At 54.7% G+C, this 25,690-nt stretch overlaps 1 protein-coding gene across 2 annotated transcripts; it reads right to left on the bottom strand.

Moving 5' to 3' along the window:
• Positions 1–219: 219 nt before the first annotated feature.
• LOC137842901 (protein argonaute-1) lies at positions 220–25,248 on the bottom strand. Of its 2 annotated transcripts, XR_011089269.1 has the most exons (20): positions 25,087–25,248; positions 17,784–17,967; positions 16,711–16,831; positions 16,363–16,548; positions 15,930–16,062; positions 15,512–15,646; positions 15,127–15,214; positions 13,798–13,945; positions 13,391–13,510; positions 12,445–12,567; positions 11,675–11,808; positions 10,319–10,503; positions 10,020–10,179; positions 9,619–9,709; positions 7,508–7,702; positions 6,858–6,992; positions 5,925–6,026; positions 4,898–5,097; positions 3,999–4,482; positions 220–280 (listed from the first exon to the last, which is right to left on the bottom strand). XR_011089269.1 is itself a non-coding variant. In XM_068657541.1 (19 exons), the coding sequence occupies exons 1-19, from the start codon at positions 25,109–25,111 to the stop codon at positions 4,374–4,376; spliced, it is 2,574 nt and encodes an 857-aa protein (XP_068513642.1). In that variant the 5' UTR covers positions 25,112–25,248; the 3' UTR covers positions 220–4,373. The 2 variants fall into 2 exon arrangements, 1 of the variants encoding a protein (XP_068513642.1); XM_068657541.1 differs by having other exon boundaries at positions 220–4,482.
• Between the last annotated feature and the right edge of the window lie 442 nt (positions 25,249–25,690).

Consider the following 25,690-nt stretch of genomic DNA (forward strand, 5'->3'; position numbering starts at 1 on the left):
GCTTTAAGCATATTACTTGTTCGCTTAAGTGTTTCTCTCATCAAACAGAAACAAGCTGGAAAGAGAGGAGGTTTGGATCCTCCACAATATCTGATGCAATCCAGCTACAGTCAGCATTTCACTGTTCGTTCCCAAGCCCTCCTCCCGTGAACTGCCAGGACTGAGCATGGAAGCTTCTTCCTTCCCCACGCGAGCTGACTCAGGAGTGTCACCCCAACATAGTCACATTGCTTTTATTTAGGTCTTCTGCCAACAGTTACAGGGTAACAGACACTTGGGACTGCAAAGTCAAAGTTGCAAGCAAAAATCAGGACCGAGGCAAAAAAAATAATAATAAAAAAAAATAAAAATCCACAAAAGCAATCAAATCAAATATAAATACAATGTTCTGGAGCTCTTTAATCATACCGTTTTCTTTAATAAAGAGGTGGTTACGATCTTACAGTATTTTCTTTTGGCCTAATCCAAGGATTTTGTTACTCTTTACCAGTCTTAATTCCACGCATACAAAAAAAAAAAAAGTTGATATTCAACCTTTAAAATATAAGCCATATTTTCTTAATAAAATAAGTTTTGTGCTGCTGCTTGTTTAGTAAGTACTGTACATCAACTGTTCACGTCTATTTAACAAATGGACCAGACAGAGTTCAAGCTAAAGCAAAAAAAAAAAAAACAAAAAAAAAAAACAACAAACACAAGAAAAAATAACCCAAACAGAGTGTCTTGTCAACACCCTGTGTACAGTCCAACACTTGCTCGTATAAAGGAGGTACGAAAGGGGCTAGAATTGAACACAAAAGCACTGGAGTCCCCATCAATTTTCTTTCACAACTATTGAAGTGCAAATCACTCAGGCAAGATATGAATTTCACTCGTTTATTGCTGTCCAGAGCTGTCTGGCTTCCCTTGCTGAAAGAATGACATTCTTTTATTTCGTTAACTAATTTTCCAAGAAGAAAACTTTCCACGAGGCAACGCTGACCACTCGGGCTTTGTGACACCAGGCAGCAGGTCAGAGGCTTGCAAGCACCAGAACCCCCCCCCGACTGCCCTGGAAGCTCTGGGGCGAGGGCTGCTCTGCCCTCGCGCCCCCGTTTACGTTCCGATAGGAGATCAGGGAAAACAAACAGCATTCAACAACTGACGGGTAAATGAAAGCGATTCCTCTTCCCACAGGACCGCATGCACTTGGCGATGGTTCCAGTCGCTGAAGGAACACGTGCGCACTGAGAAGGCAGAGACTCGGGAGCCGTTGGGGATGTTCACGTGGAGGTTGCGGCTAACTACAAGTCCTGATATGTAGCTGGGTTAACACCTATCCGCTAGGGGTACCAAAATGCACAGCACCTCAACATGCAGTTTTTCACTTGCATCTTGGACAAGAAAAGGGTAGAAATATCGAATGCTGGAGCCGCGCAGAAGGTACAGTGCATAGTCCGTTATAGAAAACATGCGGGTAACTCAAACCCCTTCTAAATTTCTTCAAAGTGGAAATAGGGTTTAAAGGGCACAGCAGCTACTAGTTTGGCTTTTTTTGTATTTATTCAAAACCATGAAAACCCAACGCAGAGGGTGAAATAAGGGCAGAACATGATCTGCAAGTCAACAGCTGAGAGTTTCAGAAGCTGTGAAGCTTTTGTGTAGTTAAAATTGCTGTTAAAAGTAGGTGCTACATCAGCAAGTCTTCATTCATAGTTTTCTATGAACAGCCACCTTACAAATGAGTGCAAATCTTAAAGGTCCATTTTACATTTCAAGTCTCAAGGTTAAAAAAAAAATTGTTACAGAGCAACAAGCTGTTTCTGTAAATGCCCACGCTATCTCTTTTCAAATGGTTAAAAATGGCATGTGCTATGCCACAGCTACTAAAAGACATTTCAGAAGTCTAGACCCAACTAAAACACTAAACTAAAAACTAGAAACCAAAATACCTTTGCCCCTTGCTGCAGAGCAGCAACCAGGTGCTTTCCGTTGTAATGCTGGTGAACAAACTGATTTACAGAGAGAACCTTGGCCTGAACCCCGGTTTTATTCTTAGCGAGGGGCTTTCTAGCGCGACGCGAGCAGGTACAGCCTCTCTGAGATCGTTTTGCTTTCAATGCACACAAGCCAGAATTCCCAGGATGAAATGGAGAGGTGCTGAATTTGTGTCACTATGCAGGCACTTGTGTAGAGGAATGTAGGCTTCTCATGTTGACACTTAGTGTTGACGCCTTCCCTGCTCTCTAAAAGCTTCCCTAAGAGTTCGCTACCCTACCGACCACGAAGAGTTCCTGGTCTCCTCCCCACCACCTCGCAGATAGACAGCAGTGGAGTTTGACACAAGGTGCAAAGGAGAATATGAGCCAAATACTGTAGTCTTGAGGACAAAAATACAACTGTGCTAAATGTAGGATCTTCACAGAAGGTGACATCAGTGGGCTCAGCACTTAGTTTGCATAGCATAGTGATGTCTTCGTTTTTCACAAATATGTTGCCCAGAAAGAAAACAGGTAGAGTGAATTCCTGCTGCTAGGACAGATTAATGGGCCAACATGACTACTGCGGATTTCATGAAGGCAAGGCGAGTTTAAACATCGGAAAGTACAGAACTAAAAGCTGTGCTTCTATCCACACGTACTGACAAGGGGCAGTGCTTGGGATAGAGCTGCTTTGAAAACGTGTTCGCTCTTGGCAGTAAAATGGTGACAGCTCTTCCCTGAAAGAGCCTGGTAGGAGTGCACACGTGGTTCTTCCTCTTGAAGGAAGCTTTGTGAGCACCTTTCATATCAAAAAACGGATAATCTGCCCACCTGATACCGGTAATGAGTTGCTACTACTGCCCTGCTGTGCATTATGGTCATTCTGTGCAGCAAAATGAGTCTGAAAAGCAGTCACTACGTTACTGTTGGGAAAAAAAGGCTTTTTTTTTTTCCTGTAAAGAACACAAATCAGTAGGAGTTTCCCCCCCGACAATAATGAGGATTTCGCAATTCTGACTAAGGAACCAATGTGGTGTGCTTTCGGAAGAAAAACCCTGCGCGTGAAATCAGTGAGACCGTGACATGAAGAGCAGCAAAACCTAGCAGCAGACACGGTGCCAGTTTGGAGGTGCTGACGCCGGGGTACGCGGTACTTCCGAAAGCAGCCGGCCCCAGGCAGGCATGTGTCGAAGGCACATGGTGCGAGGGAGGTGGGTGCTGAGGAGTACCCCGGAGCTGCCCGGCCTGCAGTTTGTCACACTCATCGGACAGGAAACATGAGAAATCTCTGGCGTGAGCGCACAGCCTCAGGAAGTGCGGTGATGTAAACTCTGAGCATGTTAATGACTTGTGGATTTTGGCAACAGACTCGGTATCGTATAAAAATAATGTTTAGTAAAAAAATCCCGGTGTCCATCATAGAAATTCAGGAAAAAAAAAAATTGATAGCGATTTCTGTCCTCATGGGATGACGATGCCCCCATTTGTCAGAAACAGTTTTAAATAACAAGTAGTACATTGGAAACAAAAATGGGTCAGCAGCCATTAAACGTGTCCTATATGAAAGTGCACATCTTTCAATGGAGTTTAACCACCATGAGGTCGTGATCTAACACAAACTGCAACTTAGGACCATAGAAATTAACTCCTTCCGATGGAAATATGGACCACCATCAAGACAAGATTACTATTTTCCTTACAAGATTAAAAACATTGAAATTTTGCAGCATCATAGTAAGGCACTCACCCATGGAAAAGTCTGTGACTGTTGCTTCAAGTGGCAGCAGCTAACTAGCTTTTAACACGAGGAAGACAGTTTTCAGTTCTGAGCTAAGTGCTAGGGTGCCTTACATTATATGGGGGGAATTATTCGGGGGCGGGGAACTGTTAGTGTTAGAATTCTCCTATAAACTAGTTGTTTTTCCCCCTTAACCCATTAAAGCATCTCATATTCTAAAATATTAGTTTTATAAATCTAGTCTTCTGTTTTAAGGCTCTAAAAATCCCCTCCCCCCAACCCCCACAAAAAATACCTACCAGCGCCTGGTGGGCAACGGAGGACCAAATCCGCCATTTCACAGTCAGGAGTCTATAGTATTGCATCTTAAAAATGAAAACCTGCTTCCGCCTCCTGGGAGTTTTATCCCTTCCTCGAATGCCTTCATGTGTTTGGTCAGGTCAAAATTTTGCAAAGCCAGAAAAAAATTAAAAAAATAATCAGTCTCTTCCAATCCTACGAAGGTGTTGGATCTTTTCTGTCCCGTGGTGCTGGTCTCCTGCCTCAAATCGACGCTGCCTGCCCTGCAGTGATTTCTCATTGGAAAAAAAAACAAGGTGTCCCAATGCTTCCTTTTTTGTATGGCTCCTACAAATCTGAAAGCTTTCTTGAGTGAGGTAACAAAAGTTAGGCTTTCAAGCAAAGTACATGGTACGTAAAGTGTCCTGATGAACCTGCACAGCCTTCGCCAAGGCCTGGGGGTCTCTGCCGTTGCTCTGTCCAGATATATGGCTGCCCTCGCCACTGAAAGCGCAAGAAAATCATTGTGTAATTATTTAATACTCCCCCCCAAGGCACACTGAGAAACCCCCTTGGACTGCTGAGCCTGCTGTTCTGGACACCGTTTGCAACTCTCCCCCATGCTAGGTGTGAACTGTGCCCAGCACTGCGGTGATTCCAGCACCCCAAAGTGGCTGGTAGCGCTCAAACACCCCAGGGATGCTCCTCCAGATCCAGGATGAGCTCAAGATGGGATCTGGATTTAACCCTCCTTGATCCCCATTTCCTCCTAGACTGGGACCTAAGAGGACATAGCTATGGGCAGATCTGCAGAGCTGCTCTGATTCAGCCTCTTTTGGACCCGAAGGCAGTGCACTTGTGCCCCACTGCTCCTCCCTAGGCTTTGCCCTCCGTGAGCCCCCAGGAGCAGCCCTCTCACCTGTCGTGCTCCTTGTCCACGAGGTGATACCGCGCTCTGAACGCCACCAGTCGGGCGTAGTACGCTGGGGCCGGGATGGAGACGGAGCGAGTGCAGCGCACGTACGTGTGGCACAGCTGGTACGTGAGGATTTGCAGCTCATCCGCCGTGAAGCGGTTGTCATCCCAGAGCACGTAGTAATGGGACGGCCGGCTCGTACCCTGCCAAGGAGAGGGAACGGGGTGAAATGAAAGGTGCTGCCCATGCCCGCAGCCAGCTCCCTTGTATCCCAATCACCCTCCTCCCCGATCAAAATGAGACAGCAGAACAGCCTGAACACGGAGAGAGGTCCGTGCTTCCCTAATTTAAGAGCCCCACATGTGAATGTGAGGCAGGGAAGCACTTTGCACTGACGTGCAAACCATGCCCAGGCACTGCTGGTGCTTCCGTGCTGCTTCCCCAGGCCCCTGCCACCGCACGGCATCGCGCACTGCGCCAGCACAGAGCTCCCCCCACAGCTCCCCACCGAAGCAAGCCAGCTCCCTGCTGTCCTTGCAGCGGGAGAGGGTGCCAAAAAGCCTCTCTTGCGGAAACAGCTGTAGATTAAGTGAGTGCAATTTCTTCTGTACAGTTTCTGACTAATCTTGGCTGCCTGAAGAAAGGCAGCTGTGAAGCAAGCCGCCTCCTCCAGGGCCGGCTGGCCCCAGCTCTCCCGCCCACGGGCAGACAACAGGTCCCTGCTGACAACCAGGCGCACCGGCGAGCCCAGCGTGCTCAGGCCCCAGCTGACAAGCTGCTGAACTGGCCGCTCCAAAGAAGGAAATTCTCAGAGGAGAGATCCTTGGCTCCAGGAGAGAAACCAAGCGCACGCCACAGAATGCAGCAGCCACGCTGCCTGGCACCTGCTGGCCCAAACTGCTGCAAGGGCAGCTTGGAGCAAGCGCCTGTGTCTCCAGGGAGGGCCCCAACAGATGCAAAAGAGCGCAATCTGCAGCAAGAACCAAAGAAAAACAGCAGCGTCACACCAACCAGCTCTGCAGCACGGTACCTGAATGCCTGCATGACTGCACAAGTAGAAGTCGAACTCAAAGGGGTGGGTGATGTTTGTATCCACTGTTGTTCCGGCTGGGATGTTCCCACTCTTCCCAATCTACAGGGAATAGAAAGAGAGATCCAAGCACTGCACAATTTGATTATTTCCAGCTGCCCGGAGCACTGCCTGCAACACCTGCTCTGCGTTAGGGCCACAGCACAGGGTCCCCCATCTCAGCATCTCAGTTTGAGGGCACCACTCTGCTTGGAGGGAACAGAAGCAGCTCATCCCGCTCTGCTCCCTGCCCCGACAGGCCTGCCAGCATGTTCTGCAAGCATCAACACCAGGCATGACATAGACAGAGAGCAAACTACATAAAAAGGAAAGCAGGCAGGGTGAGGGCTGGGCACTGGCCCATCCCACTGCAGAAGTGTGGATTAAGTGAGTAAAACTCCAGGAATCTCTGCAGAGAGTACACTAGAGCCTTTGACATAAGACACCAGGGCTTTTACACCCTGGTCAAAAATGGTCCTTAGTTCCCAAGATTAAGTCTTCATGCTCAGGGAGAGCCAGAGTCTGGTTAGACGAGATTTAAACCCTAAATATAGATCAGTCAGTGAGCACAGCACACACAAAGCACACATGAACTAGCTGTGAGCAAGCAAGGGGTTATTCATCCTGTCACAACGTCAGCGGCTGCAGCTATCACCAAAACAACAGATGTTTGCAAGCTGACAGAGGCTATTTCAAGAGAGTCACCAGGATCATCAGCACCCAGTAACTCATAATAACAGCAAACAGCTGTCTGGGTTTCTAGAAGCAGCCTAATCCACATGGATACGGGAGTCAATTGAGCAGCAGATTTGATTCAAGAAAGCGGTCTGCCTGCCAGCAATGAGCTTTCCGCTCAGTAAAGTCCAGGGCTGACTCTCCGGCCCTGCCGCTCACCCTCTCGTTCTTGTCTGCGCAGAAGAGCCGGGTGTGATGCCTTTTCTGCACGACGATGTAGGTGATGCCAGGCTGGTAATCCTTTTCCAGTTTGATGCAGGCGTCGCGGATTGCTAGGAGCTCGTAGTGAAGGATCTGGAGAGACAAGAGCACACAGAGTGAGTGGATGCAGCAGCTGGTTTCTGCACCCAGCTGTCCCTGCCCACCCTCAGGAAAGCCACAGCAGCCAGCGCAGGTTTAGGCAGCAGCACAGGGACCAGGAGATCCGATCTCATCATCCACAAGCGTCTGGCAGCACTGCGCGTCCCCAGACACAAGTGGAAAAAGAGGAGAGTGCTCAAAGCTAGCCTCGGGAGATGCTTCAAAGCACCGCCTGCCTGGTGCCCTCGTGCTGCCAAGCACGTCCTCAGCGACTGCCAGATGCCCAGCACCAGCTCTGCAAGGCTTTGGCCCAGCTCCCCCCAGCCAAATCAGCCCACCACCACCAGCACGCACGAAGCATTTCAGCAAAACCCTGCAATTTCAGGCAACGGAAATGCTAGTGAGGTGAACTCAGGGCCTTAAAAAGCCTCTCTCCTCTGGCTGCAGGCTGCCCCACAGAGCTGCACGCCCCAGCTCTGCTGGCTGAGGGGGATGCAAATGGTCCTCACCTGGGGGAGCTGCCCCTCGGGAACACCGTCACGGTAGAAGATGATCCTGGTGGGTTTGAAGCGGGTGGATTTGTAGAACTGGATGAGGAGCTCCCTCACCATGTAGGACAGGTCCTCGATGATTTCCTGGCGAGGACGCTGCACGCGCACCGTGGCACAGTACCGGCTGGGGTGGGCGTCCATGCTGCCCACAACCTGCAGGGACAGAGGCAGGCAAGGCTTACAGGTTACCAGGGGAAGGACGGGGAAGATTTGGGACTTTCCCAGCTCTCTGACTGCTTCCAACACCCACAGCTGGCCGTGGGCAGCACCCTGAGCTCACAGATTAGGAGATGGGACAGCAAATACCACGAAGACAAGTGCAGGCCAGAAAGGGCAACCCTGGAGGCAGCCACATAACAGATTCATGCTCTGCAGTGCCCCTTGGGGCATTTGCAGGAATTTCCAGTGAGATGGCTGGGCTGGCACCACTGAGCCACACGGGGCTGTTACTGCCCTGTCCCTGCTCCTGCTCAGCAGCAGAGGGGTGAAGGGGGAGTGGGGCTGCAACCCTTCTACCTCCATCCCTCATTTGTGGGTTCGGGCTTCCACAAAGGGCAGCTCAACCCAAACCCTGCTCTGCTGTCCCACCAGGGCGATGACACCCCCAGGTACAAAACCCCACCATCACCACGCTGTAAAAGCCGCTTAGGTCTTTATTACATTACGAGCAGGGAGCTCAGCCCTTCTCCAACTGTGGGAAGAGCAAAACAACCCTGCCCACGCTGGGGTGCTGGGAGGTCTTTGCCCAAAAGGCGACCAAACGAGGTAAATGCCTGCAAAGAGCGGCTGTCAGCATTATGTCCCTGTGCCCTGCTCCACTGCAGGAGTCACCCAGCGCAGCCCGGTGCTCCGGAGGGGAGACCCTAAAGACGTCAGGCACAGAGGCTGAGGGCAGCCAGGCTCAGCCATGACGCAGGGGTGGGGGCACAGCGTGAGTCACGGCGCCGAGGCGTGTTTTAGCCCACGCTGTGACACGCTGACACGCTGCCCGGGTGCTTCGCTGCTCTGAGGGCAGTGGGATGCTGCTGCGTGGTCCACATCCCACCCACCCGAGCAGGGAAAGCACCGCAGCCCCACATCCTCTGTGGCACGGAGCCCAGCCCACGGCCCCCACCCTCAGCATGGGTTTCGTTTTTGCTTAGTGAAAGGAGCTCTGGGTTCTGGGCTGCTGTCGGAGCTGAAACGCTCAGCAGAAATCTTTCCTTTAGCTCTAGAGCTGGACCCTTTCCTATCATCTTATTAACAATGCACCAAGGAGAAGATTAAGGCCAAGTCTATACCCTTCTCCTCCCCTGCAGCTCTGAAAAAGCTTTTACGAAAATTAAGGAAAACAAAACGAAACCACAGTGGTCCTGTACAGAAAAACACAAAGTGTTTTCAGAGTGGAAGCACCGCCGCCAGGAAACAGACTGCCCTGTCCCACCCACACCTATGAGCAAACAGCCAAAAGCATTTCCCAACCCCTTTTAATTAAGAAAAAAAAAACACTCCTACAGAGACATTTGCATGCCATGGAAAACCTGAGCTATGAGTCCTGGAAAGCTAAGAACTGAATAGGAAAATGCTGACATGCTTAATTAAAACAGATGCTGTGAGAACCTGACACTCTCCTTTACTGCAAGGAGCACAAGGACAACGTCCTGCAGGCTCCCAAAGGGCGCGAGCTCGCAGCCAGCCCCACCAGCAGCTGAGTGTCACATCACTCCGTGGATGCTCGGTATTTGCTTGGGGTAAATAAGCAAAATCACCCCATTTCTAGCCCCCATCTCCAGTCCCTGCTCTCCCTCTCAGGGAAGGTGCCTCCCAGAGGTGCTTGCAGCCAGCAGTGATGCCTCCTCCAGCCCCAGGGAGCACAGCAGCAGCGCCGAGCTCCCTGCAGGCCCTGTGCAACTGGGCCCAGCACATCACGAGCCCCATCTGCTGGCAGCTGCCAGCTCTCCCTGTTGCTGCCAGCTCTCCCAGTGGCTCCTCAAAACCACAGCCTCTTCATGGACACACAACTCCTATTCCAGCTCCTGCCTCCCTTCAGCGCTATCAGACCCTGAGCCCAGCCTCAGGAAGGGACTCACAGCTGTTATGGAGGGTTTCTTCCCATCTCCTGCTGGCGGGTGGGTGACGTCGGCCCCGAGGAAGATCACCGGTTGCTGAAAGACTGCAGAGCTGGTGGGAAAGGAGAGAAAGCAGCAATCAGCCTTTTGGGGCGTCTCAGGGCAATGCTCAGCCCAACAGAGATAAGAAAATCACGTAGAGGACGTTGTGATTCTCTGGGTTCTAGCTTGGGCACAGGCACATCAAGGCAAAGACGGGCTACAAACCTACATTTCAGACAGCTGCTTTACAGAGCAGCCTGCAGGTCCCCTAATCCTCAGGGAACAGCGTGCTGGCAGCACAGCAATGTCCCAAAGGCAGCAGGTCAGGAGGGGCACTGGAAACAAGCCCTAAAGCTGGGACAGGCAGCAGCCATACGAACCGCTGGTGAGGCACAAGGATGTTGTTGATCCCGCCAAGTTTGACGTTGATCTTGAGGCAGAGGTTGGAAAGGGTCTGCGGGGAGGTTTTCACCACGTTCTTGACCTGGACGCACTGCGTGGCCATTCCCAGGAGGGTGTCCCCAACACGCTTCACCTCGGCTGCAGGCAGAGGAAGCACGTGAACAGGCAGGCAATCAGCAAAGCCTCCCAGTGTGAATAAAATAGGGGAGAAAGTGGGAGGGCAGAACCAGAGCAAAACCCTTCTCCTCCCTTCTCCTTGCCCCTGCCCCAGACGCACCGTACACTGGTGTTTTCCCCGGCAGGATGACAATGATGAGCTGAAGCCCTGAATAGGTGTTCTTGAGGTGCCGAAACATGGGCTCCACGCTGTCTGCACCCTGGGCGTATTTGCAGAAGCAGGGCTGGCCTTGGATCGGCATCCCGGCATCCTTGGAGATCTTGCGCAGCTGGTCCGTAAAGTTCCTGTATGCAGGAGGAGAGAGAAGTCAGACCCTCCACACCACAGCACGGGGGAGAGCTGGACCCATCACACCACATCTGCAATCTTACAGCATCCAGCAACCCCAAGAGAGCCCAAATGTCCTCTCCTAACGCTCTTACCCACAGCAAAGATTTTTCCTAAGGACCAAAGGAGCTGTAAGCTATTCCCATCTGGATGATTTCAGGAGGAGCAGACCTGTTCCCTGGGACCGTTGATTTCTAGGTGATTGCAAAGCTGATGCAAGCCAGCACTTACCAAACCAGACAATGTTACCTGGTGTGCTCGAGCTCAGCAGTACTCCAGGTCACCAAGGATAAATCTGAGGCAGGGAGAGCCACAGGGAGTGCAGGGCTCCCAGCTCTGCCAGCACTCCCCTGCCCCAAAAGGGTGGCAAGAGGAGCTCTGTGTCACTCCCACCTGCACTCAGTTCCTGCAGATGCTGTGAGCTGCTCCAAACCATCCCAAAACATAAGAGTGTTAAACAGAGCCAGAAGAGACAAACAAAACGCTCGCCTCGATGCATCCACCCTTGGTCAGGAGACACCAGGTCCCCAGCAGAACCCCAGACCAAGGTGACTGCTTCTCTGACTTAAACTCTTAGAAGTCCAAAGGAAACCACACCAAGGTAAATCTGAAGTAGGACAGAAAGTTCATTTGCTAAATTAAACTCAATTTTGAGCTCTCGAGGTGTTACAGAAACTTTTAACTAAATCTCCTCGCAACCCATCCAGCTTCCCCTGGAGGAAATTCAGATCAGAAGAGCTCGACACAGCGTTATCTGGCTTTCTGGCTGACACCATCAGAGCAAGAAACTGCAGCTACCTGATGTAAAGGAGAGACTGACTGTCAGTCCACATGCCTGAGAGTGATGATGTGCTAACTTTAACCTGGCAGGCTTCGCAACGGCTCAGGGGCTGTTTGCAGCCAGGATAAACAGTCAGGCACTCCGGATAAACTAACAAGAAACAACACTGAACACCCAGTCCGGACCTGGATCAAATTTGTACCAGCAAGCAGTTGAGCCGTGCAGAGATCCGATGTCAGTGATAAGGGAAGTGCAGCCTGGGGCTGGGAACAGCAGGGTGGCTGCCCTGCACGCCAACACATCTCCCCCTGCCTCTTCCCACCCTCACGGGCTGCCCGTTTCCTTACTTCAGCACCTCTTCTCGACACTGCTTCTGTGGGGCGAAGCAGGCAATCGCCCAGACTTTGATCTCAATGCCGTTGTAGAACTGCTTCCCTCGCATGTCCCACACGCCTTGGTTGGGAGTTGCAATGGCTCGGTTCTGCAAGGCAAACAGACAGTCAGAGCGCTGAAAGACCACGTCCCACGAGGCAGGGACCTCGAGGCTCCAGCCATGAGGACCAAGAGGCTCCAGCCCCATGCTGGCAGCCCCTGGGGAGCACACATGTTGTGTCTGCGCTCCCCATCATGAAGCTGCACACCCTCGAGAGCTGGGCACGCTGAAAGCAGCTCCCTGCACCTCTAGGGATTAGCATGGCACTCAGAGAATGGTAATTCAGAACCTTCGCTGCTCCGAGGTGATGGAAAATACACCTGAGCTGTTCTCGTGCAGCACCACGAAGCAGCGAGTCCTGGGAGTCCCTCCAGGTGTGGGCACAAACCCCAACCACATCTCAAACACATGGAAGGATGACCAAGCCTGACTCTGAACATCCCTCTCTCTTTCTGCCCACTTTCTTGTCACTGCATTACTTTTGACTCCAACTTTCAGAAGAGTCATGTTACAAAATACACACAAAAAGAAAACAACAAACAAACCCAAGGTACTGCAATAAAAAATTCCAGCTCTAACCTACAAACCTGAAGGTAGCACAAGTTTTAGTTAAAATCAGGGTTTTCTGCTGCAGAGGAATCTCTGCACAACACATCTGAACACCCCCAGCACAGCCCTGCTTACCCTGCCTCCGTACTGCAGGATGGGTGCTGGCAGGACCCTCCCCGTCACCTCCGTCATGTCGTCTTTCACCTTGATCCCAAACTCCTGAATATACGGATCCAGGTTGTAGCTGGCATTCTTCATCTGCAGAGGGAAGGAAGGGCAAGTGGGAGGGAGTGAGACCAGCTGCTTCATCCCACACAGTGTTCAGCTGACCGGGAAACATGGGCACAAAATATTTTCTCTACGGTGCTGAAGTCCTCTTGGTAAGGGGAGGGCAAGCAATTTAACACAAAGGGACAAATTCTGCCCTCCAAAGTGACCCAGGGGTGACCTGATTTTGAATGAGATGACCAATGCAGCCAAGAGCAGAGCCTGATCCTAAGATTTACAGCTTCAACAGGAAGGTTCAGACCGGCAAGACGCTGTTATCAAAGGTCCCAGAAGGAATATCAAATGTCCCCAGCTTCCAAAGCCCAGAGACATTGGTTTGGACAACAACAGGGCCATTACCCAGATCCTGTCCATCCACTGCTGGAGCCAGGTTTATCGTTCCCTTCCTCGCCCCAGGCAGACCTGGGGACACAGAGTTCCCGTACCACAGGCTGATAATGCACAGTCCCCACATGTCTGGAGCTGAAGTCATTTCTCTAATTTGTTTTTTCTATTTTTAGTCCCAGCTCCCTTTGTGTCAGGTTCCATCAACGTGAGGACCTGAATTTGCTGCACATGAGTTTCCACGGTCACTTTGAGCGGTGTTCTCCTGTACAAGCGACCATTACAGGCAGCTCCGATGTGGGATTCGGTGAGAGGAAAGGAATAACCAAGCCATAAATCCCACCAGCACCTCCTGAGCAGGCTGAAGCTGCCTTCTGCAGGGCAGCTCAGGAGCAGGACTGTTCCACAGTGCCTCAGCCTGCCACCAGAGCCCAGCCCGACGAGGAACCCCCGCCGCAGGGACACGTACCAGGCGGCTGATTTCCTCCTGCCTGTCCGGGGCAGACCTGGCCGTCGCTTTTATCATGGTTGACGTTTGATTGTCTGTGAGCTTCTTGATGCACCGCTGGCCTGCCACGATGTTACACACCTGCACACAGGGGAAAGCAAGCAGCCACGTGTTAGGAACGTGTGAGGCACTCAGACCTGGCAGCCAGCCCCAAAGCAGAGGTGATGAGCCTGCAGCTGCACAACAATGGCACCTTTACAGCACGCTCTCATCCCTCACTTCTTAAAAACAGCTCTTGCCAGGTCACTGTGGCAATTAACACCCATTACAATTAGCTGCAGAATACTGTCATGCCACCAAAGGCCAGAGGCCACTGCCTTTGCTTTTTGTGGTGCCCAAAAGCCCAACGGCGCAGCGCTGGCACTCACCTCCAAGGGCAGGTACGTGTGCTTCTGCTCCTGGCCAACCTGGAGACAGGGTAGGTGAGGGTATTTCAGCTGCAGGTTGTATTTCTGCTTAAAGTACTGAGCCACTGTGCACTCCACTGTCTGACCGCTCTCCAGCTGCAGGGGAAACCTGGCAGGGGCAGGACACGAAGGATGCACCTACTCAGAACAGACACCTCCACACCCCAAGCACTACTTACTCTGGCTGGAAAGAAAAGGAACTAAGAGGCTCCCATCGTGAGCTATCACAAAGGAAAATAACAAGCAGAAGAGCAGCATTTTCAGAAATCAAGGAAGGAATACTCTGATCCCAGTGTGAGACTGAGGGCCCTAAATAAAGCTCTCCCTCACTAATCCTGCTAATCAGGGTAAATGTTTATTACAGGACATGCCACACATGCCACTGCCAGGTACATAAATACAGCCACACTGGCACTCACAAGGGCTTCTGTGCTTTGTGCCCACTTTGGGAGCTGAGCTACAGACAAAGGCTAACCAGCTCCTGAACACTTAGGGGGGGAGGAGAATGTGACGGGCAAGAGGAGGTACAGCTTGCTTTAAAACTAGGAAAAAAAATTAAAACTTCCCCATGGCAGGGCTGGGGGGTTCTGGGCCATCAACATCAGGAGCATGCGATGCCCAGCCTCACCCGACAGCACCAGAAAATGGGGATGCAGCGTGGAACCTGCCCACCCCACACGCTCACCATCCCAGTATCTCCCCTTCATTGCCAGCGCCAGGCTAGGCAGAACCTGCCCTGGAAACGCCCACGGGCTGCAGACAGCCCACAGCTCAGCACAGAGGGTGCTTCTGCCTCCCTTTCCCTGCAGGGGTGCTGCAGACCCCTGTGGGGAGCAGTTCAGCCCTAGAGAAGCATGGGGTGCACTTGGTCTACAGCTCCCCAACACAGAGGGGCTCCCTGGCCCAGCCTCCTCCCAGGCAAATAATTTAACGGCAGGGGATTGCTTTATTCCTTGACAAAGCTTTTGCTCTGGCAGCGTCTATTTTAAGCAAGAAGAAAACCAAACTCAGAGGTAAAAACTAGGACAGTTCCTGGCATGTTCGCTCCCGCCCTCTGCAGCGTGCTGTCTGCCAGACAAAGCATCCTCTCTGCTCCCACCCTCTGCATCCCGCTCGGCTTCACGGCGCATGACAGCGCGGCGCAGAGAACTGCTGCAGAGCGCCAAGCACAGCGCCTTTTGCTCTCACGGGCTGGAGTTTTCCCCCTCCAGCTCTCCCTAACGCTACCAGCAGCTGCTAAAAAGGAGAACAGCGCAGATTTTTCCAAGGGCATCTTCCCACCCGCCTTACGTCTGGTGGCTGGCCGGCCGCCTGGTAACGTTACACACGCGGTATTTCCTCTTCATCTGCCCACAGTGGGTGACCTCCACTTTCAGGCCTGGTGCGAGACAGAAAAACACAGCAGAATCACTGGTAAATGCAGGAGCAATTCCCTTCTGCCCAACTTCCCCGTGACACTGCAAACACCTTCCTTAAATGATTAACCGTTTGCAGAGCAGGCAGGCTGGCAGATGCCTGTGAAGTGCAGCGAGGGAGGAAACGGTGCCCCAGGAGGCATTTTAAAGGTGCAACCCCCGCGTCCCCTCCCTTGGCACCGGGGCTGGGTGCAGGAGAAGAGCTGATTTACTGAGCTCAGTGTTTGTGGCAGTCCCCTAGTGCCACCCCAGGGCTCTACCTTTGATCTCCTTGGTGAACCGCACTCTCTGCGAGTCTGTCAGTGGCTTGGGTTGTTCGTCGATGTTCCGGATATCCAGCACCTCGCACATGAACTCAATGACAGGCTGGGCTTTGTAGAAGGCCGTTGCGGACACTGCAGGACAGATACCATGATGAGTCTCTGCTCTCCTTCAACAGAGGGACCCAAGAGCAGGCCAGCTGCAGCCTCCCCGAACACATCCAGCCCCACTGCAGGCCCCCACCCCACCTCATGCAGCACCAGAGATTTGGCTCCCATTGTAAAGACCCTAAAAGAGAAGCCCCCAACCCAAAGAGACGCTGGGACCCAGCCTGTGCTGCTCTCTGAGAGCAAACGTGACTGTGCTGGGCATGCTGGAGAAAAAAAAGTGTTTATGTTGGCATGAAAAATATATCACCATCAATGTTGAGCATCATCTTCCACATGGCAGGCCTGACGGACTGGTGGAAGCCGAACCAGACCTCCCTGCCGCCTCCCAGGGGGTGGTAGTAGCCTTCAGGGGGGGAGAAGAAGGAGCGGCCGACGGGGGTGTACCTGCAAAGCGAGGGGACACCACATCAGACAACAGGCACCGACCACAAGGCACCCCCAGCCCATGGGAGCCATCGCTTGCCCCGGTGGCCCTGATGCACGCCCCCATTTATTTCTCCTACAACAACGCTGACAACGCAGCCTCCCCAGAGTCCTTGAAGAGCAGTCCAGCCACAACAGCCTGCCAAGGACAGCCAGCTCCCCCAGCACAGCCCCTCCCCAGCATGTTTGGTGCCCCTGGGGGACACGGCAGGGTTCTGCCTCCCCCAGTGCCCACCTCCACCCCCCCCCAGGTGCAGGTACCTCATGGAAGCCAGGTGCCTCATCGCAACATCCAGCGCCTGGACGGACTCCAAGGGGACGGGGATCTGCCCGCTCACCAAGGCTTCGTGGAGCATGCGCCAGCTCACAATGGCCATCCACTTGATAGAGACCTTAAATATCCTGTCCTTGCCTTCCCCGGGGATTGTCACCTCAAAGTCAACCTGGGGAGGGAAGGGGAGCGATCACGGCATTGCCACAGGGCTTCAAGGCCACAGCACAAGGAGACACAGGTTGTTTTTAGTGGGTTGGGGTTAGGGTTTTAGGGTTAGGGTGCACATGGCACATCGTGCATGCCTGCATGGGGTCCCCCGCCCCCCTCTTACCCTCTCGTTTCCAATAGGTAAGGCCGTGACCGTGTAAATGTTTTTCTTCCCATCGTAGACTGGTTTTCGGTCTCCGAAGATCTGAGGTTTGAAGTGTTGTACCATGTACTCCACGACCTCCCTACACAGACAAGCAGAGGCAAGAAAGAGGGACACAGGGGAGAGAGGAGCGAGGTTTGTTTTGCCAGCATCTTCACAGCCCAACGCCTTTTGTGACCTGCCAGGTCCCGAGCTTCTCCACCTGGGGCACCTCCGGGCTCTCGCTGCAGCGCTGCGGGCCAAGGGACGGCAGAGCCAGATCTCTCCCAGGCAAGAGGGCCCCCACACGAACACCCACACGCCTCAATCCATGGCTGGTTAAATCAGGTTGAGCAGAACAAGTTCACACAGCACGCAGCAATGTGCCCCCACGCGCGCTGGAGCTGGCTGCGAAGCCGCCGTGCTTGCCAGGAGGGCGAGAGGGGAGGGACTCGCCAGCACGGGCTGCCAAGAGCACAGGGAACAGCAGCTCCAGCATCTGCTCGCTGGCCTTCGAGGGGAGGCCAGAGGCAGGAGGGGAAAGGGAGCAAAAAGAGCGACAAAAAGCTACAAAATTAAATAAATAAATAAATAAATAAATAAAAAGCAGGCGATGGCCCGAGATCTGGGGCTTGCTATTTTTAAAATCCGTGATCGTTGCCAAAATAGCACAGCTGCTTTGAAGAAGCAGGGGACTGTGGTGAGGTTCAAGACCTCCTAAGCTATCAGGAACAGGAACAAATGCTGCCGTGCGGACGCAGCTCACGAGGTTCAGCCATCTGGGGACGCTGGGCAGTGCTGCGAGCCCAGCACGGAAAGGCTCCGAGCACACAGTGCCCAGGCCTGTGCTGGGCACGAGCACGGCTTCCTGCAGGGCCCCAGCACCACTTCCAGCACTGTTTTACCACCCCAGCACAGGGAAAGGGCAAAGGCAGCCACGGACAACGTCACCCTGGTGATTTCCACAGGTGAAGAGGGACAAAGGCGCTTATTGTGTCTCCACAAGGAAACCGGAGGTGGGAAGCGAGGGCCAAAACCTCTAATACTTGCCTTACCTGTTGACTCTGCGTGGACATTTGTCGGGTTTGATATCCACTTCATAATGGTACACATCGATCTTGGGAATGTCCACCTCAAAGTAGTTGGCTAAGAGCTTGATGGGCTTCCCGACGGTTCCTATCCCGGGCCGACGCGGCGCCTGAAATACCTGCTGCAAGGGTGGCAGGTATGCGCCTGCAGCTGCGGGGAGACAAAACCGGGCTTAGGAGGGTTGCGAGAAACTCCAGCACCCGGTCAGATGACACCAAATCCACAGCCGTCTGTCACCATGTCCCAAACTCACAGCCAGGGTGCGAGGCAGCAGCTGCAGAGGTGGCACCACGGCAGCAGGAGGTGGAAGGAGCTCCACATGGCAGCACCCAGCGCCCTGCTCCTGCCCTGCCTCTGCCCCCTGCTCCGATGTCAACCCACCTACCCAGCAGATAAATAATCTCCGCTTTGCATTACGGAAAGGAGCTCGTTACGTTCCCTAAAGGGCCACAAGTGGCAGCAGCGCAGGGCTCGGAAGGAGCAGAGGACTTCCAAGCGCACGTCCCACGCCCAGGCACAGCCCTAGCTCAATTTTCTGACCGGAGCTTTGCTTCTCCCGACACCAGAAGACTTGTGCTTCACTTCCACACTACGAGGGCTTTGAAAGCATCCAAAAAAGTTGAGGATGAAGGGATGGGTGCCAGCACGGGACCGTAAGACACTCAGTGCTGCTTTTTAAACAAGATCTGCCCTTCTTGCTCCTTCCCTGATCCCCACCTATCCCCGTCTGCATCTTTTACTTGTTTCTAAAACCTAGCGAGGTCTTCAGCCAGCTGGGCCGGGTGCAGGGCACGCAGCCTGTGAGATATTCCGAGCACTCCATCTGGATGGCCAACTGTCAAAGCCAACCCCAAACAGCACCCAGCTCCAATTTGGGATCCGCAACACATGGCGCTCTTAGCACCCCTCGCTCCCCTCCAGGTTCTTTTTAAATCCCAATTTCAACCTCAGGCTAAACGTACCAGATACCAGACCAGCATCCTGAACTTCGCATTTGCTTTTCAGTTTCGCACCTGACCTCTGCAAGGATTAAATGCCACCAGGACCCCTGCGGCCACCCCAGGGGCGCTGCAGCTGTACCGGCATGAAGCCTCCTGAGGTCTCTGGAGCTCTGGAGAACCAGGAGCAGCAGCAGAGTGTTTGCCCCCGCTGCCTTTGTTTTTTGCAGGCAGTGATGCCCAGCAGACCCAGCTGATCTCATTTTAAGCCTGCAACCGTGTCCCACTGCTGGTGGCAGCGCCTGGTTAACCGGCTGCACAGCCAGCTCTTCGCTTTTGCTTCTCAGCAGGTGAAGCAGGAGCCCTGAGCTGTCCCATGTGGAAACTCACAGGGGTGCTGAATGCCTTCAGAGCCAAACAAGACAACGGGGACAAGACAATGGGGACAACGGGGCTGGAAAACCCTCACTCGGCAGAAACCCAGCAACCCACGGGTTGCAAAAGGCATCACCCACACACGACTCGAGCAGCCAACGAGCACCATGAGGATCTCTGGGGCCGACACAAGGCTTGTGACACCCGCAGGGGCTCTCGGCCAGGTTGGAGCACGGCACTTCCCTGGCCCCACCAGCTCCTTGTGTCAGGGAGGGCAGCAAAAGGACAAGCTGCACTCCTGAGGCGGCTTCTTTTAAGAAACCGAATTTTCTGATGAGCTACTCGCGGTGTAATTCATGTCTCCACACGACGAATATTTCTTGGCAATCACCAGCTCCCCGGCTGCAAGCTGATGCATTTTTAAATCGTCGTTAGCAATCAGCTAGGTATTTGCCAGCGCTGCTGGAGCCTCCGCTTCCCTGCTCTGCCTTTCCAACACGAACCCACGCGGGCCCTCAGAGGGGGCGAGGGCAGGATGTGGCTCTCCTCTGCCTCTCCGGGAGCCGTGCTGCTCCTCTGCAGCTGTCAGGGCTGGCATTCGGTCATTCCCTCTCCTGTTCGGGACCTTCTGATCCAGGAGATGATCCCAGAAGCCGTGCACGTGCAAGACGGCACCTCCTGGTGTCCGTGGCTCCCTCTTGCTTTGCGTCCCCGAGGAGGCAGGGGAGCAGCCGCCTGGAGGCACCGAGGCTCTCGGAGAGGAACTGAAGCAGCTGGGGACAGCAGGAGCAGAAGCGTGGTGCAGAACAGGATCCAGACAGAGCTGTCGGGGGTTTGTGGCCACTGCCCCACGTGGCGTCCTCGCAGCCTCCACCTTTCTGAAGGCACCCCAGGCACCGCCATAAAGCACAGCTCCCAAAGCCCCCTCCAGTGCAGCACCGCCCAAATCGGCCCATAAATAACAGAACAGAAACTCTCCCAATTAAGACCATGAACCACAGATTAAGGAGTCAGCCTCGAGCAATGCAAGCACTCCCTCAGAACCTCAACACGTGGACAGGGTCGTGGAGCTCTCCCCCAGCTGCAGCCCCGGGGTTATCGCCTCATCCTGCCAGCAAAGGACAGCCGATAATTGCTTTCCCTTCCCAAATTCCTCTGAGATCCCAAGCCTTTAAAAAAAAAAGCTGTTATCTCCTGGTGTTAGCTCCTGGCCTGGCACAGCGGAGCTGCCCAGGACACTATTTATAAGCAAGGTAACACCAGGGCAGCCGGGGCGGGGGAGGAGACCTGAAGGCACCCAGCAACCCCAAAGCCCTCCAGCTGGGCTCCTTCCCCTTCAACCCACATGGGAGAGACCCTAAAATGCTCTGGAGAACACACACACTGCACTAACCCTTCCCCACACCACGTCCCTGCCCCGCTGTGCTCACTGCCTTGCTGCAACCCCCTCCCGAGCCCCCCAAATCCACCGGCTGGTCCCAAAAGCTGCTCCCCGCGGGCTGCAAGGACACGGTAGGGAAACGCAGCAGAAAGGGGGCAGAAAAGGGGCCGGCGGCGAGTCCCCCCTTTGGCAGAAGGGGAAAAAAAAGCAACCCAAACAGCCGGGAGACAGAGGGGTTCCTCTGCATACCTCAACTCTCCATGGCAAAGCCGCGCAGGCTCCCACTTTGTCATGTAAATGAGCGCGCCCAGGGCCAGGGGCTGCAGGGCGAGCCTTGGTGGTGCCGCACAATGCAGCCAGTGAGCGGGAGCAAATCCGCCTGCCAGCAGAAATTCAGCAGCCTGGGAGGAATCACAGGCTGGGGCACACAAAAGCCGTGCCCCGGGGATGTGTCGGGAGCCCCCTGGACACCGCTGGGCTTGGGGTTGGTGAGGGTGGAGCTGCCAAGGTGCAACTCCTCTTTTTGGGGTGATTCCTGCTGGAATAGGCTGGGTTCCTGTTATTTATTGTAACAGCTGGCGACCGCGACCCACTGACCAACAGCTGCCCGTGCCGGGGCGAAGCTGCCGGTGGAAAGGCATGAAATTACCATGTCATTGAAATCCTCGCCGCCGCCGCATTCAGACACGAGAGGCTGGGAGAATGGGGCCGAGACAAAAGGGAGTTTTATCACCGCAGAGGGTCTGGGACGGCCCCATCCCACGGCCCCCTCCCCACGCACCCACAGCGCAAAAATGACGCCAGGAATCCGAGGAGAGCGAGCAAGGTGCTGGGGTGTGCGCAGGGAGGTGCCTCTGGGCATGCAGCGTGGTTCGTCCTCACCCTGAATAAACCCTAAATCAACAAATCAACCCCACACACCACCCCAAGAAGGGAAAATCCTCCATCAGGAGGCGAGGCAGCCAGCAAGAAAGGCAACCACAGCGAGCAGACGGAGCAGGGACAGAGCTGGCGCTCCTGCCTTGCACGGACCCGGGCAAAACGGAGGAGAAACGCCACCCACGGGGCTTGGGGACATTTCTCCCGGTGTCCCCAGGCCAAGGAGCCGCCCTGTCCCCGTCAGAGGCCCCGGGCAGCCCCGTCCCGCTCGTCCCCGCAGATGTGCGGCCCCATCTGCACCCGCCGCACGTCCGCGAGCGCAGCGCGGCTCCCGGCGGCCCCGGCACCTGCTCTCCCCGCTGCCTCCCTCTGCCCCGCGCAGCGGGACGGGCTCCAAGTCATGAAATTCGTTAGCTGCTGCCCCCGGAATAGCCAGCTGGAAAGGAGACTTGTCGTTGCTGGAAACGGTACAGCCAAAAATCAAAGGGATTTCTGGGTGCTTCGGGCTTTTCTCTCCCATTTCCCTCGCTGTTTTTAAAGGATCCCCATTCCCCCGGTGTCAGCGCTCTTCCACAAGCCAGGTTTTCTCCACCTAACCTCTTCTGACACACACACACACACACACTCCCAGTTTCCAAAGTTAGCACCTCCAGAAGCAGCGTCAGACACGGTCACACAGAGCCCAGAGTGCAGAAAGTGCTCTCTGTATCTCAGCTCTGCCCACCCAGACCCCCGCACCCCCTGACTCCCCCGGCCAGGTGTTGCTCCCAGCCTGTGGCTGCGTCCCAGAAATCCCCCGAAGCTGTTTCGGATCTGTTTTACCATGGTATTTACTTTGGAAAGCAGCTTCCTTCTTTGTATCCCCTGCATCGAGCACCTCACTGTGCAAAGGGCATGGTTACAGGGGGATCACAGGTGGTGAACCCGAGAGCCTCAGGTTAAAAATCTCCCCAGCGCCGGGCGGACGCGGCTCTGCCCTGTGTCAGCCGAGGGGTGCACAGCCCTGCAGGAAAAGGAGCCCAACCTATACGATGTGCTTGCCTTGCTCAATCCAAAGCTGCATTTCAATTACTACCACTTAACGAAGCCTATTATATGTTATTTTCTAGGAATCCCATCACCTGAGATGCCCACGCAACCCTGGATAAAGGAAATGGTGCTGGAGATGCTGGATCCTGGCTGGATTTGAAAAACTCGTACTGCAGCCCCTCAGTAGGATGCTGGCGAAATCCCTGACTTGCAGCACACCCAGAGAGGGGTTTCATACCTGTGCCAGGCTGGCTCTTACAGGGAACCTACTGATGCTACCACAAATCCATCACAATTGCCATTAACAGGTGAGTTTTTTTCTCTCCACGCTGCTGTTAACAGGGATCATGAACCAAATTTGGTGTTTCTGGGGCCAGCAGCGTGGTGCAGGGGGTCCAGACACAGCCCAGAGCCTCGGTGGCATGAGCTGACCCCCAAGGGTTGTCCCGCTGAACCCCAGCCCACCTTTTTGTGCCTCTGACCAAACCAAGGCAGTTGCCAGTGGGAAACCCAAGTCCCCAAACCCCACTGCAGCCCAGCAGGCAGCTCGCCCGCCTGCCACACGCAGGAAGCGCCGCAGCAATCAGCAGAGCCCAGAGAGGTGGAAATAGAGGTATTGCTCCTGCAGTCCCCAGGCCAAACGCAGGCGTTTGTCTCTCTCATGGAGAGGGGCCAGCGCCTGGCAGCCAGCTCCGCTCTCCAGGCTCTCCTCCTCCAGTCCCTTTCATCACCGACCACGAGCGCGGGGTCTCCGCTAACAGCGCCTAGAAAGGGCAGCAGATAACATCTCTCCGGCCTCTTCCAGGAGGGTTTCGCGTACGCTGGTGTAGACTTTCCAAGCCCAAGCAAAGAAAGTGCACATCTGTGAGCAGCAGACAAAGAAAGCCTCCAGCTCCTGATAAAGGGACAGGACAAAAGGCAAGGACAGCTTCGCCTTCATGTTTCGCCGTGCCCACGTCCTGTCTGTGGGGCAGCCCCGCGGACCTGCAGCCCAGGAGCTTCCCCTAAAAGAGGTTAAAACCCCGATACGGATCTCAACACCGTGCTGCCAAAAAAGCAGCGCTTTTCTGCCCGATTTGTCTTCCTTTCAACGTCTGCCATCTTAATAATTTGTCTCTAGTTTGTTCTTCGCTGGGTTTAGAAAGACTCCAGAAAGAGTTTCAAGATAAATCGTACGCGCTATGTCTCGAGGCAAGGTGCTTCTCCTGGCTTTGTTTCTTGCTATAATCCCATCCTAGAAACACGCACATGTGAGTTCATGTTTCCTGAAGATAAAGAGATCCAACAGACAGACCAGCTTCGGGTTTTTTGCAGGGTTTAGCACAGGAAGACAACTGTTAAGATTAACAGCATTTAGGAAGTTTGCAAAGGATAAAGAAAACTACAAGTTGGGGGAAAACCAAGTTTAGCTTTTAAAACCGCCGCACGCATGTTCCTCCCCCGGCAGCTGCCTGTACGTCTGCAAATCTCCCAGGTTCCCCTCTGCTGCCTTTCCAGACATTTTCACGTTCAGCACATCCAAGCGTGGCTTTTTTCCCCCGTGTGCTTTATTACCCTGACAGGTTACAGCTCCAGCGTGGTTGAATCCTAAAAGCACACCGAGGGGACCGTCGGCAGGGGCTGCAGGAGGCAGGCACGGCGCTCATCCTGCTGACACAGGACAAACGTTTCCTGGCACCGCAGGGTGACCCCGGCGGCGTGGTCCCACTCCAAGAGCCTTGACGAAGCCGGCTTCCCACAGCCAGATTTGGGGGAGAAAAGGACAAACTCCCAACAAAGGGGCAGCAGGGCTCCGTTCCCAGCACGGAGACATCGGCTGGGCCTGAACCCTGGCACGTCCCCATCCTCCTCAGCCCCTCCGAGAGCTTTTAAAGCACCTTCCCAAAATTAAGGAAGCTTGATAACGCGTGTGTTGGGGTGGGAGCCGTGCTATCAGCGTTTCCCAGATGGAGCCGGGGTGCGGGGGCACTATCGGCCCCGAACACGCCACACCAGCCCCACGATGGTTCCTAAATCACGGTCTCCAGGAGGGCACCAAATCCGCACCAAACACCCATCCGGCAGCCGAAAGGTAACGAAGACACACAGGTATCTCCACATTAGGCTTCAATTAAGATCATTATGAAAGGATGAGGCAAGAATTTAAAGATATGGTGGTTTTAGCCCAGACCCGCTGCACGTTGCGGGACCGCACTCGCCAGCACGACGCCCGCCCCGCGCAAGGCCCCGCATCGCCCGCTGAGGTAACCAAAAACCCAAAACCCCAAATCTCGGGGGCACGAAGCGGAGCATCTGGCACCGCCACGGCCCGGGGAGCCCCCGGGGGACCGCGGGGAGCTCGAGGCGGAGACCGGGAGCCCCCGTTTGGAAGCGGGGGAGGCTCCGGAGCCTCAGAAAGCTGCAACGGGGGGCGGCGGGGGGCTGAGGGACGGCACCCCCCGGGGCTGCCTCACAACCCCCGGGGCAACCCCACAACCCTCTGGGCAACCCCAAAACCCCCGAGGGCAACCCTAGATCCCCCAGTGCAGCCCCACAGAGCCCCCTCACCCCTCACAGGCTCCCCAATCCCCCACCCTCAGCCCTCCGGAGCTGGGGGGGGGGGGGAGCGGGGCCAACCCCTCCTCGCGGCGGCGGCGCCCCCTCAGCCGCTCCGCCTCAGCCACCGACCTGCTCCCGAGGGTCCCGCTTCCATCCCATCCACGCGGGGCTCCGCACCGAGCCGGGGGCCGCGGGCAGGGCCAGGGCAGAAGCCGGGGGGTTGGGGGCCGGGGGCCGGGGCCGGTGCCGCACCGCCGCCGCCTCACGCCGCCACCCAGCGCGCACGCGCCGCCGCCCGGCCCCGCGCCCAACAAAGGCGGCGCCCGCCGGCCCCGCCGCCGCCGCCATTTTGGGGCCGCCCCGACCCCCCCCACACCCCAACTCTCTGAGGGGTGGTTGTGAGGGGGGAAACACACACACACGGGGACCCCCTCAAGGGGAAAAAAGGGGGTCCTCAAGGGGACGGGGAGGTTGAAGTGGGCGGTGGGGGGTGTTGGGATAACGGGGAGTGGGGGGGGTTGTTACCAAGAGGGGTTTAAATGTGCTGGGAGCCACGCGGAGGTGGTAATTAAAAGGGTTTTAATGAGGTGTCTTGAGGTGGAATGGCCTCTGGTGGCTCGGAGTGAGGCGTGGGCACTCAGGCAGCCCCTGGTCATAGCCAGGCATGAAGCACTCACTGCTCCTGTGTGGGGTTTTCGTCTCCTTACAGCCCAACAACCATCAGCTGCCCCTG

Source organism: Anas acuta, chromosome 21 (assembly GCF_963932015.1).
Source record: "Anas acuta chromosome 21, bAnaAcu1.1, whole genome shotgun sequence".
Taxonomy (NCBI): Eukaryota; Metazoa; Chordata; class Aves; order Anseriformes; family Anatidae; genus Anas; species Anas acuta.

What these genes read in the sequence shown, in the direction of transcription:
- LOC137842901 (XM_068657541.1), bottom strand. Translation starts at nt 25,111, where the DNA reads ATGGAAGCGGGACCCTCGGGAGCAG. An exon ending in ATCCTTGTGCCTCACCAGCG is followed by an intron (nt 9,710 to 10,019) that starts GTTCGTATGGCT and finishes CTTTCCCACCAG; the next exon opens with CTCTGCAGTCTTTCAGCAAC. An exon ending in GCGCAGACAAGAACGAGAGG is followed by an intron (nt 6,027 to 6,857) that starts GTGAGCGGCAGG and finishes TATTCCCTGTAG; the next exon opens with ATTGGGAAGAGTGGGAACAT.